This window comes from Tamandua tetradactyla, chromosome 10, assembly GCF_023851605.1.
Source record: "Tamandua tetradactyla isolate mTamTet1 chromosome 10, mTamTet1.pri, whole genome shotgun sequence".
NCBI classification, from domain to species: domain Eukaryota; kingdom Metazoa; phylum Chordata; class Mammalia; order Pilosa; family Myrmecophagidae; genus Tamandua; species Tamandua tetradactyla.
This window is the reverse complement of record NC_135336.1, coordinates 92,879,740-92,892,863: the sequence shown is the minus strand read 5'-3', so window position 1 is coordinate 92,892,863 and position 13,124 is coordinate 92,879,740. Positions and strand designations below refer to the sequence as shown.

General features: G+C 43.6%; 1 protein-coding gene across 6 annotated transcripts in view; it reads left to right on the top strand.

Moving 5' to 3' along the window:
- EVA1C (eva-1 homolog C) overlaps positions 1-13,124 on the top strand; it is a 77,615-nt gene that overhangs the window by 29,104 nt on the left and 35,387 nt on the right. For 3 of the 6 annotated variants that reach the window (XM_077118856.1, XM_077118855.1, XM_077118854.1), the window contains exons 2-4: positions 4,778-4,974; positions 8,852-8,953; positions 10,399-10,522. In XM_077118856.1, the coding sequence (XP_076974971.1) occupies positions 4,778-4,974; positions 8,852-8,953; positions 10,399-10,522 (423 nt within the window). The remainder of the gene's footprint in view (positions 1-4,777; positions 4,975-8,851; positions 8,954-10,398; positions 10,523-13,124) is intronic. The other 3 variants (XM_077118859.1, XM_077118858.1, XM_077118857.1) reach the window with 1 other exon arrangement.

The window sequence follows — 13,124 nt, the reverse complement described above, 5'->3', positions numbered from 1 at the left end:
ACTTCCTGGACCTTTCCATGTCTTGGAGCTGCCCTATCTCAAAAATCACTATTCAGATAACTTTGTGGCATAACTTTCTGACTTTCCACGTGACTTGTGGGACTGTGCCCATTCTGTCCTTGCTCAACCTCAGCAGGATTTCTTCACCCTTGGACTTCTCTCCCCTATGCTCATTTCCTTCTTTATTTAGCTTGGAGCCAGTAGGGCATCATTTCAAGCACTCTTGCCACTCTCAAACTTGCATGAATGCAACCCGTAAGAAGTAAGTAAGAAGTATAATTTGTGTTATGACCTGGGATTCATCTTTTATGTTCTCTGTGTGTTTCTGTCTTTCTCTGCCTCTCTGTCACACACACACACACATGTGCATATGCATATACCTCTCCCAATTTGAACACAATCATAATTATTTAAAAATCTCTCCTGAACATCAGTTCTTAAAACTATAACCTTATTGTCTGATCATTTTCACCAAACTAGCAAGAGCTGACTATGTGAACTGTATTAGTTTCCCATTGCTGCTATAACCAGTTGCCACAAACTTAGTGATTTGAAACAACCCACACTTATTCTCTTACAGTTATGGAGGTCAAAATCTAAATTCAAGATGCTCTCAAGGCTGTGTTCCTTCTGGAGACTTCAGGAAAGTATTACCTCTTCCAGGTTCTAGAAACTGCTGGCATTCCATGGTTCTGGGCTGCATCACTCTAACCTCTGATTCTGTCATCACCCCTCCTTTTTCTGACTTTGATCCTCCCTCTTATAAGAAGCCTTGTGATTATAGTAGTTCCACCTGAATAATCAAAGATACTCTCCCCACTCAAGATTCTTAACTGGATGCCATTTGCATATTCACAATGTTCTGGGAATAAGGATGTGGATGTCTTTTGAGGACCGTTGCTCTTTCACATGAACCATCTTTGATTTCCTCACCTTCTACTCCCTTTTCAAACTTTTCCAGACTCCCTCTGCCTCCCATCCCCAAATGGTTCTTGGTGTCGTCCATGTTGCTGAAACCATTGGGTAGTTGTCATTCTTCCTGACCTCTTAACAGCTTTTGACATGGAAGGCGAAGCATAATGAAGTCTGCGGAGGTGCTTGTGGAGGATGATAGCATGTGGGGGTGATGGCCTGTGCCCCAAATGGGTCCTGCTGTCCCTTTGAAGGAATGTCCTATGCAAATATGATCAGCTGCTGAAGAAGACATTTCATAAGTCCCATCCTCTACAAATTGTCCAAATGGTTCCATGGTGTGTTGGTTTTCTTCATTAGCTTAACACTATTTGCAGGTAGAGATTTTTTAAAAACAAACATTTTTATTGCTATAAAACCTACTTACAGAAAATGCACAAATCATAGTGTAGCTTGGTGAACTTTCAGCAAAGTAGTAAAACATGCGTCCACCATTCAGATTAAGAAACAGTGTTGCCGGCTCCCCTGAATACCCCCTTCACATCCTTCCATGGCCCTCACCCTCTCCTCCTTAAGGAAAACTCTATCCTGGGACAGTGGAGGTTTTTGAGGACAGAACTGGACTGAATGTAGAGGAAGTTTTACCACTGAAGTATCTTTTTTGTACCCCTGTGTTGTTAGTTCTAAGTGCCAAGAGTCTGAAGGATCTAGCCACTGTAAGTTCTGTGGGTCAAGCTTTTGTTTCCAGAATATTCTCAGAATGCAAAGATGGTAGACAGAGGGGCTCAGCCTCTGTGCTGCACACACATTCCACTTTGATGTAAATGGTACGTGGAGCTCGGATTCTGTTTAGTAGGGACGGACGACATGATGTAGACTGAAGAAGGGTCATAGAGAAAAGTCAGCAGAGGTTTCTTCCTTCCTCAGGTAGCTGTCTGGAGCAGGCAGCTCTTTTCTTGTGATTCTGGAACCCAGACCCCTTCCATCTGTGGCTCTGCTGCCCCCAGGGCCATGTCATTTCCTTCCTCCCACCAGAGCAGCACCTAGCCATTCAGACAAATTGTGAACATTAGGTGCTGCACCAAAAACTGGTTTGGTTTTCTAGACCACCCAACATGGTCCTGGTGAATGACTGGGCTGATAGATGGGTCGATTTTTTTTTTTAATTTCTATTGATAAAACCAATCCACATGCAATATGAACATTCTTTTTTTTCTCATCACATAGTTGTATATTTATCATCATGATCATTTCTTAGCACATTTGCATCAATACAGAGAAAGAAATAAAAAGAAAACAGAAAAAAAGTTCAAATGTACCGTACCATTTACCCCTTCCTTTCATTGATCACTAACATTTCAATCTACTAAATTTACATTTGTTCCCCCTATTATTTATTTATTTTTAATCCATATGTTTTAGTCATCTGTCCATAAGGTAGATAAAAGAAGCATCAGACACAAGGTTTTCACAATCACACAGTCACACTGCAAAAGCTATATCATTATACAGTCATCTTCAAGAAACATGGCTACTGGAACACAGCTGTACATTTTCAACTGCTTCTCTCCAGGCTCTCTGTTACAACTTAACTAAAAAGGTGATATCTATTTAATGCATAAGGATAACCTCCAGGATAACCTCTTGACTCTGTTTGGAATCTCTCAGCCATTGACACTTTATTTTGTCTCATTTCTTTCTTCTCCATTTTGGTCTAGAAGGTTTTCTCAACCCCTTGATGCTGAGTCCCAGCTCATTCTAGGATTTCTGTCCCACATTGCCAGGAAGGTCCACACCCCTGGGAGTCATGTCCCACGATGGGGAGGGGGAGGGCAGTGAATTTGCTTATAGTGTTGGCTGGAGAGAGAAAGGCCACATCTGAGTGACAAAAGAGGTTCTCTTGAGGGTGACTCTTAGGCCTAATTTTAAGTAGGCTTAGCCTATCCTTTGAGGGGTTAAGTTTCATATGAACGAACCTCAAGATTGAGGTCTCAACGTATTGCTTTGGTTGTCCTCACTGCTTGTGAGAATATCAATAATTCTCCACTTCAGGAAGTTGAATTTTCCCCCTTTCTCACAATTCCCCCAAGGAGACTTTGCAAATACTTTTTTATTCACTGTTCAAATCCTTCTGGGATTTATCGAGGCATCACTCTGAACAAACCTACAAAATCTCATGCCCTAATCAAGGTTCCATGTGCTTATGGTGTTCAATTAAGCTGTCCACATATGTTATATTAGGAAATGCACTAGTCAAAATATAAATTTTGACACAAATAAATATTTTTTTGCTTTAGTCTCACACATAAGTTAAAGTTTTAAAGTAGTGATTGCCATCTATTTTCAACACCCTGCATTATTGCCATTCCTTTGTTCTTGCTCATGCAAAACATTTTTAAATTTTGGACGGGTCAATTGTAAGGATGAGTCTGAAGAGAACTGAGTCCTGGGGTAGCAGTTGGGGTCTTCAGGGTGGGCGCTCCCCCCGCAGCAGCACCATGGGCCAACACGGGGCTCAGCACAGCTGCTGAGACCCCCCCTAAAGGAGGCTGGAATAGACACTGTCCCCCACTTTATCTAGAGCCAGCATGTATGCCCACCTGGAAGACCCTGACCACCCCTGAACCAGCAGGGGGTCCCTGCCTGGCCTCTCTGGGTCCCTCGTGGGGGTGATGTCCCAACACACAGAACTCTGCAGCGCATGCCTGGAACCTGGCATCAGTTTTGCTTCTCAAGTTAGACTTTTCCTGTCTGGGGGAGCTTAACTCAGGGTAGCTGATTTCTTGGCCATTCTTCTGAAGGTTTTCTAGGGGGCAGGGGCAGATGAAAAGGACATGCAGGCAGAGAGCTGAGTCTGAAGTAGGCAGGCCACTGTCCCAGCTTTCATCTTCAGGACATTCTGGATTGGGATATATGACAACCTTGGGGCCGACTGTCCCCATCCTTTTTATTTGTGAGTTTCGGGGAAGCCCAGGGAACTGGACTCGGTGCTTTTGTCAAGAATCACGGCTCTGAGGAGGCTTTGGAAAGCTAAACAGGCAGCACTGAAGCAGAGCCATCCCTGTGGGATGGGGGAGTTTGGAAGCAGCACTTATTTCATTCCGCTTTCTCCCTCCTTTTGCTCCAGTGAGCCACCTCCTCGCCATTAGAGGCCACAGGCTGCCAAGCCTGTCTACCCCCACACACACACCTCAGCAAAAAACCCCTGGCTTTCCTCCCAGCCGCCTTGCCCCTGACCTCACGAGAGATGAGTAGGAGGAAGGGAATCTACGCTCGGATGAACTTTCTTTTCTCCTTTATGAGAAACAGTTCAGGATCCTCATGGCTGCCATGCCTGGGCAGTGGCTGAGGAAGGAGCTGCCCCCCACCCACCCTCCCTCCCATGCTCCTTCAGAGCAGGCCCTTTGCCGTGCAGGGCTCCTGGCGTGGCTTCTCCTCCAGGGCGAGGAGCCCCCTGACATGAAGCCACCTCCCCTCGCTTCAGGAGCGTAAGGCCTAGAGGGTGAAAGATGAGCGAACTTGAGGTCTCCCTCAGGATGGGCATCCACGTGCCTGGGAGAAACCCACTTGGAATTCTTCCCCACTTTATAGAGCTTCTTTGGGACTTTGGGGCTCCTGGGCAATCGCTCAGTACTTCCTATAGGGAAAAGAGCCCCTGAGGTTATGATGGGCCACCCCAGACCTCAGGTGGCATCTGCCCCTCAGCCTAGCTCCAAGCCCAGCTCCCTGTCCTCTCCCCTGGGGACCCCACATCCCCCTGACTGACCAGTCCCTTCCCCAGGGAAACCAGCATCCTTACAGTCCAAACCCAGGAAGCAGTGCTGAGCTCCTGGGCCTCTTGTAACCTGACTGTTTGATTTGTCAGGTTACCTAACCAAACTCCTGCAGAACCACACTGCCTACGCCTGCGATGGGAACCATCTGAACCTGCAGTGCCCTCGCCATTCTACCATCAGCGTCCAGTCAGCATTTTATGGGCAAGATGACCAGACATGCAGTTCCCAGCAGCCTGTGTCCCATAGGAAAGAAAGTTTGACCTGTGTGGCACCCACCTCCTTGCAGGTATTGCTTCTCAGAAATGTTTTAAGAATATAAAATGGTCCAGTTCTCCCAATCACCTATGGATCAAAGCAAAATTGATCCACAAAAACCAATTTGTACTGGTCACAAGTTTTGATGTTTGCATCTTGAAAGGATTCTTTATCAGACAAGTGTAAATGAGTGTGGTCCCTGTATACATTGGCGATATGGATTTGTTTCAAGATGTACGTGCTACATTAGGCAAGGCACAGGCTAGTTGGGCTTCACCTCTGGTCCACATATCCTACAGATACTCCAGTGAAAAAGGAAGAGTGTGGATTCTTTAGTGGAAACCACAAGTATCTCTGCAAGGCAATAAGTCATGACCAGTATCTTAGAGAATAGACTCAAGGAAGGGATATATTGATACCTATCTTTTGGGATTTTTATGGTTTTCTTCTCTAGCTGTAAATAATCATATCATTCTCCTTGGGAGCTATTTGGGGACAGCCTCTACTGATCGGTCCTTCTACTGGAGAGTATCAGGAATTGGGGTGAAAGGGAGACCCTAAGTCATTCTCTTTTTTTGATTGACATATGTAGGGGGAAATTTAATACAGGAGGGAGTCAGGATTTCAATGATGGTTTTAGACTACTTGTAGCTTTCACTTCTCCAAGAAACCTCTGTTCATTCTCTTCAACCCCTTATCTTCAATATCTAGTTGTTCTGGATTACCAGATCACTGGGCCTTGCATTTTTCCCTGTCTCCCAAGTTTCCAAATGAATACATTGAAGTAGGGTGGTTAGAACAAGTGGCAAATCATGAAGTCAGTCTGATTTTGTCAGCCATAGGAAATGTGAATAAAGACAAATTTACTAGGATAATTAAGGAAAAAGAGAATTAGCCTCAATGTTATACAGCTCTCCCTAAGGCCTAAAGACCAGAAGCAAAAACAATATGAGGCCTCCAAATTGGAAAGGAAGAAATAAAACTATCCCTTTTCACAGATGACACAATCCTATATATAGAAGATCCCAAATAATCTACAAGAAAGCTACTGAATCTAATTAATGCGTTCAGCAAAGTGGCAGGGTACGAGAACAACATGTAAGAATCATTAGTGTTTCTATATATCAACAATGAACAATCTGAAACGGAAATCAAGAAAACAATTCCCTTTACAAAGGGAACTTAAAGAATTAAAGCAGACCCCTACCTCACAATATATAAAAAAAATCAGCTCAAAAATGAGTGGCTAACATAAATATGAGCTAAAACTGTAAAACACTTAGAAGAAAACCTAGGGAAATATCTTCAGGACCTTGCATCAGCAATGGATTCTTAATCTCTATAGCCAAAGCATGAAAAACAAAAGAAAAAATAGATGAATTGGATTTCATCACAATTTAAAACTTTTGTATATCAAAGGACATTACCAAGAAAGTGAAAAGATAACCTATAGAATAGGAGAAAATATTTGGAAACCATGCATCTGATAAAGGTTTTATCCAGAATATGTAAAGAACTTCTGTAACTCAAAAATACAACAGAATTAAAAAACGGGGAAAGGACTTGGATAGATATTTCTCCAAAGAAGATATACAAATGTCTAATAAGCTCATGAAAAGATGTTCAACATCATTAGCCGTTAGGGAAGGGCAAATCAACACCACAATGAGAAACCATCTCACATCCACTAGAATGACTATTATTTTTTTTTAAATGGAAAATAGCAAGGGCTGGCAAGGAATCGGCAAAGCAGGTACATTGTTCATGGGAATGTAAAATGGTGCAACTGCTGTGGAAAACAGTCTGATGGTTCCTTCAAAACATAAGCATGGCACTAAACATACTTCTAGGCATATACCCAAAAGAACTGAAAGCAGGGACTAGGACAGATGTTTGTACACTAATGTTCATAATAGTATTGTTCACAATAGCTAAAAGGTGGAAGCAACACAAATATCCATCAATAAATGAGTGGATAAACAAAATGTGGTCTGTACACACAATGGAATATTATGCAGCCATATAAAGGAATGAAGTTTTGAAACATGCTACAACACAGATGCAACTTGAAGACATCACAGTGAATGAAATAAGCCAGACATAAAAGGACAAATATTCTATGGGATCTTGCTTATATGGAATAGTTAGAATTTATATATTCTTACAGACAGAAAGTAGAGTATATATTAGCAGGGTTAGGGGTATGGGGAAATGGAGAGTTACTGCTTAATGAGTGCAGAATTTCCATTTTGGGTGAAGGAAAAGTTTTGGTGATGGTAGCACATCGTGAATATGATTAATGCCACTGAATTGTGTGCTTGGGAGTGGTTGAGATGGGAAACTTTATGTTGCTACAATTAAAAAGAGAGAGAGAGACTAAAGAGACAGTGACAATTAAATGTAATATTTGATCCTAGACTGGATCTAATTAGGGAAAGAAAATGCCCAAAAGATATCATTGGAACAATTGAAAAAAAAAATGGAGTATGGACTGTATGCTTTGAAATAATGTTAAATTTCTTAAACAAATGGATAGCTGTATTTAGGTGGTTACATAAATTAGTGTCCTTGTTCTCAGAAAATGTACATGGAAGTACTAAGTGTAAGAGTAGCATGATACATGCAACCAACTCTCAAATGCTTAGAAGATGGATAGATGATAGCTAGCTAGCTGGATAGATAGATAGATATGATAAATGTGGAAAAAGGCTAATAGTTGGTAAATTTGGGTTTCTGGTGGGGCACATTAAAGTTCTAAGTATTGTTTCTATTGTTTTTGTGAATCTTTGGTGTTTGAAATTATTTCAAAATTAAAAATTAAAAAAAACAAAGCACAGTAGGATGACATTTCTATTTCTTGTATCGTTTACTGCTCCTATGCGAGCATCGTAGGCTCCAAGTAGATATGTTATTGCCAAAACCACCAGCTGAGTAGCCTAAAAGCATTGCTTAGATTAACCTCTTCAGTGGGGTTCTCTTACTCCATGGAGAGACGATATGTTTCTTCTGGAAGGTGGCAGTTACTTTCCTTGTATACCCCACCCTATCCCCAGTCATTCCCTTTTGGGGCCACCCCTAAAGTCATATGGTCTCCCCAATTCCTCATCCCAAGATACCCAAGACCCTGGCACCCAGGCTGTCTGCTGCCCTCGTAGGCAGATAAAGAACAAAATAAAAGAAAACCAAATCAAAACAGAAAGAATGTTGGGCGAGCGCCACAAGGATGGAAGTACCCGCATTGTGGAAGTATGAACGCCTGGCACCCTGGAAACTCAACACATGGCACCACCCTCATGCCTCTGCCAGCCACGCCTGAGGGAAGGAGATGTTCCCATAACCAGGCTGGCAAGTTCCCAACTGTGAACATAACTCTGGTGTTGTTTGGAAGGTTTGTTTGCCAGAAACATCCCATACCCTACTCTTTCATCTGGAGATCAAGAGATCTTTTCCATTATGTCTTTCAAACTGTGGCTGAGAGCAAGGCAAGGGCAATTGCTTAGTGGAGACAGACAGCGGGTTGGTGTCCCACAGGAGTCCCTCAGTTGTCCGGGCTTGGGGCTGGGTGTCAGCAGGACGTCCCCCTCCCTGCATTTTCCAGCTCCTCCTGCAGTTTAGAAACAGCCCTGCCTTGAGGCCCATTGTGCAGTTGTGCTGCACGGGACCTTCCAGTGACAGCTGAAAGCCATGCCTCCTGGGGCTTTGCAGGGTTTCCGGGCATTTTTACTGATTGGGCACAGATCCACCTGGGGGCAGGAGGCAGGTGACACCCCCTGCACAGAGGTGTTCTGGCGGGTCCACTGAGAATGTTGCAACTCCACAGCGTGCTTCAGGAGGGCCCGTGAATCTGAGCTGAATTCATTAATGACTAGATTCTTGATAAAGTTTTGTTCTTGTGCCCTTTTTACCAGAACCAAGTCCAGGCCCTCTGTCTATCCTGGGCAGGGCGTGTTCTGTTTGGGAATCTGGAGCAAAGAACTGCAGCAAAATGCTGGGCCTTTCCGTGCTCCCGGGTAGGTTCTTCCATGGGCTTCCACAGAGCAGTTCATTAACAAATGAGAGTTGAATGGAGAAAGTCAGAAGAGAGAGAGAGAATTGAAGGGAAGCTTTTTTTTTTAAATTTCATATTGTGGTAACAGATATACAATATAAAGTTTACCAATTTAAACACTTTCGAGTTTACAGTTCAGTGGGATTAATTGCATTCACAATGTTGTGCTGTCATCACCGCCACCCATTGCCAAAATTTTTCCATCACCCCAAGCAGAAACTCTCACTCATTAAGCATGAATTCCCCATTGCCCCCTCCCCACCCATCCCCAAGTAACCTGTAATCTACTGTCTTCGTGACTTTGCTTATTCTAGTTATTTCATAGCCATGAAGTGATATATTTGCCCTTTTGTTTCTGCCTTATTTCACTCAATGTAATGCATCCTGTTCACCCACGTTGTGCCAGGAACTTCATACCTTTTTTACGGCCAAAAAATAACCCATTGCATGGGTATCGCATATTTTGTTTTTCCATTGATCTATTGCTGGCTGTGTGGGTTGCTTCCCCCTTTGGGCTGTTGTGGATGCTGCTGCTGTGAACATTGGTGTACAGATACCTGTCTGAGTCCCTCCTTTCAGTCCTTTTGGGTGTACACCTAGAATTCAGATTACCAGGCCATATGGTAGTTTTATATTTGACTTTTTGAGGAAATGCCTAACTGTCTTCCACAGCAGTGGTGCCATTTTACATTCCTACCTGAAAGAAAACTTTTGAACCACATGCTTTAGAGTCTGAGTATTTCAACTAAGAAAATTACTCCACAAGGAGGGAGGTGGGCCTATACCATCCCGTAGGGTGAGGGTGGGAGTCAGCCTTTTAATATTTATTTTTCAGCCTGTGTCATGGGCCAAAAGAGAAAACTCCAGAAAGGGTTTAGGTTTCCAAGGCTTCCCCCAAATGCCGAGCTGCTCTGAGGCCTGTTGAGTGCTGCTTCTAAGGATGAGGCGCCATGGTGATGATTTCTGCCTTCCACAGCTCTCTCAGCTTTAAAAAAAAGCGTGGGGCCCTCTCCTCAAGCGGGGTCCTGAAATCCCTTCAGTCTGACACTCTAGGATCCTCTGATCTTGCTCGTGTCTCCTGGGGCCTCCACGACGCAGAGCTTTTGCCAGAAATCCCAGCAGTGGTGCCAGCGGAGCGCCGTCGGGGGTTTGCTGACGGGGACCTGGCACCCGTAGAGGTTTCTTCCTTTGGGAAGGAGCAGGGAGCCAGGGAGCCAGCCCCCACGCCCTCCTGTGTGCTTCGGTCTTAGAAGCAGCCCAGATTCATGGCAATACCTTCTGTGAGAGCTTTGGGCCAGGTGGGATGGTGCCCCTTTCTCTTCAGAACCCAGAGCAGCCCAGGGTTGAGGTTTCGCAGAATCATGTGCAGTTTTCAAAGTCTATCCCTTTTCTACCCCCTCATTTTAGAAGGTGCTGGATGAGTGCCAGAACCAGCGGGCCTGCCACTTCCTGGTCAATAGCCGCGTTTTTGGACCTGACCTCTGCCCAGGAAGCAGTAAATACCTCCTGGTCTCCTTTAAATGCCAACCTAGTAAGTAACTTATGGGGGATGGGGGGGCAGACAGTATACTTTGGGGTGTGGGTTTCCAGTTTCATTCACAGGCCTGATGAAAATTCTCTTCCTCTTGGCGTTAGTTCAGTTTTTTTACACAGTAGCTATTGTTTGGAATTTTTTTTTTTAATTGTGTAGTATAACATAGATACAAAGCAAAGAAATAAAAAAGCAATAGTTTTCAAAGCACTCTTCAATGAGTGGTTACAAGAGAGATCCCTGAGTTTGTCATGGGCTACCATACGATCCTTTCATATTTTTCCTTCTAGCTGCTCCAGAATATAGGAGGCTAGTGGACTTAAATACTTTATCATCACAATCGACATTTTTTCCTTCTTTTTTTGTGAACAATAACATATATACAAAAATGCTATAAATTTCAAAGCACAGCACCACAATTAGTTGTAGAATGCATTTCAGACTTTGACATGGGTTACAATTTCATGATTTTAGGTTTTTACTTCTAGCTGCTGTAAAATACTGGAGACTAAAAGAGATCAATTTAATGATTCAGCATTCATATTCATTTATTAAGTCATATCTTCTATGTATAATTCCACCATCACCTTTGATCTTTCCATACCTTTCATTGGGGTTGTTTGGGCTATGGCAATTCTAAATTTTTGCTATTGGAAGGGTCTGTCACTAACATGGGGTAGGGAGATGGAACTATCTGATGTTCTGGAGAGGCTGGGCTAGGTTTCAGGATTTATCTGGACCAGGGACCCATCTGGAGGCTGTAGGTTTCTGGCAAGTAATTCCCTTGTGGAATCTTATATATTGTCCTTGGTGTTCTTTAGGATTGGCTGGAATGGTCCTGGGTGGGGAGTTGACAGGTTATAATAGGTAGCCAAGTCTACCTGAAGCTTGTGTAAAAGCAACTGATGTTAGTTCAGTTTTGAAAGTTGTTTTAATAAGAATACCAGGGTCCATCCCATCCCCCTTTTTCTTTTTTGTTCCTTTCATCCCATCCCCTTTTTATTTGTGTTTGTGTGCACAGGTGCATTCTTACAAATATCTCAAATTTAAAAATCCCTTCCCAATCTGTAAAACTCAGTTGTACAAATGCTAAAAATACCAAGGGTGGCAAGAGACTAAATTGTGTTTTATTTTTCCTCAAATGAGGAACTAATTCTCTTTTTTGGAGGAAATCTTATGAGGCTAACCCCAGGTGAAGGGCTGCTTGCTTTTACAGCAGAGCCAGCAGCCCAATTTGCCAATTGAGCCCACCATTTCAGACCTTCCTGAACTGGCTTCTTCCCACTTTCATCTCCAGGGTTTGTTCCCAAGGAGAAAAAAAAAGAGGGCATGGCTAGATCTCTTCTATCTTGGGTCCTGTGCTTTTCCCTGTTGTCTTTTGCCATATCTATTGCACACAAGCTTTGTGAGTGATTAACCCTCTGCAAACATGACAATAGAACTCAAAAAAATAATTGCTCTTCAGTAAGTGGGCCCCACTTCCAGGAGGAGAGAGGTCTGCTGACGAGGCACTGTAGGAATTGCAGAATTAGAGCTTCCCGGGAAGCCTCGGAAAAATTTCTTGAAAAAAACCCATAATATTTAACCAAAAACGTAAAGGTTGAGAATGCCTTAAAACTCCCACTGCGCCCTGAAGCAGTTCTCATTTTTTTGCGTTTAGTCCCCTGTGGATCCTGCCTCTGGCAGCTCAGGTGCCCGAGGAGGGCCAGGCCCTGAGTCCATGCGGGGCCTTAACGCAAGTGCGCAGTGAAGGAGAGGCCCCTGCTTGCTCTGTCCCAAGGCCTTTCCCTCCCAGATGCCTTGGGACTGCCCCTGTGACTCTGCCCCAATACAGTGCACACACACACACACACACACACTCTCACACACATGCAATCATAGACCCGCAATGTACACATATAGACGCTTGCACATACACACTATCGCACACACGAGTATAATGCATATACACAATACTTGTGCCCATGTGCACACTTGCACACACACATGGTATCATACTCACACATACACACATATACACACTGTCACACTCGCAATGCACATAGATGTTCGCTTGAACATACACACCGTCACACATACACACTATCACACACATACACACTATCACACATATACACAAGCATACTGTCACACATATACATGCTATTACATGCATGCACATACATACACTCCCATACACATACTGTCACACACTTCCTCATCCCATTGACAACATAAAAACATGCATGCACATACACACACACTCACATATATGATCACACACTCACATATACCTGGACAGTCGCACACATATAAACTGTCACACCCATATGCCTCATCAAACACACTCAAGCACACTCAGACACGCATACACACATACACTCATTCACATGAACACAGATTACACACACCCACAAGCAGGTCCGAGCTTTGCAAGCAGCCTGCCCTCCCTTTGTGAGCCTCCTCTGGCATTCTCATTGGCTCCTACCTCACTCCACCAGACTTAGAAAAATCACCTCAGGATCCCTGTTTTCCTAGTCTCATCCCTCCAAGACTGAATCTCAAAAATAGCTATGTTCTCGAATGCCTTTAGCTTTGCCTTCTTTTTCTCTTTCACCCTCCC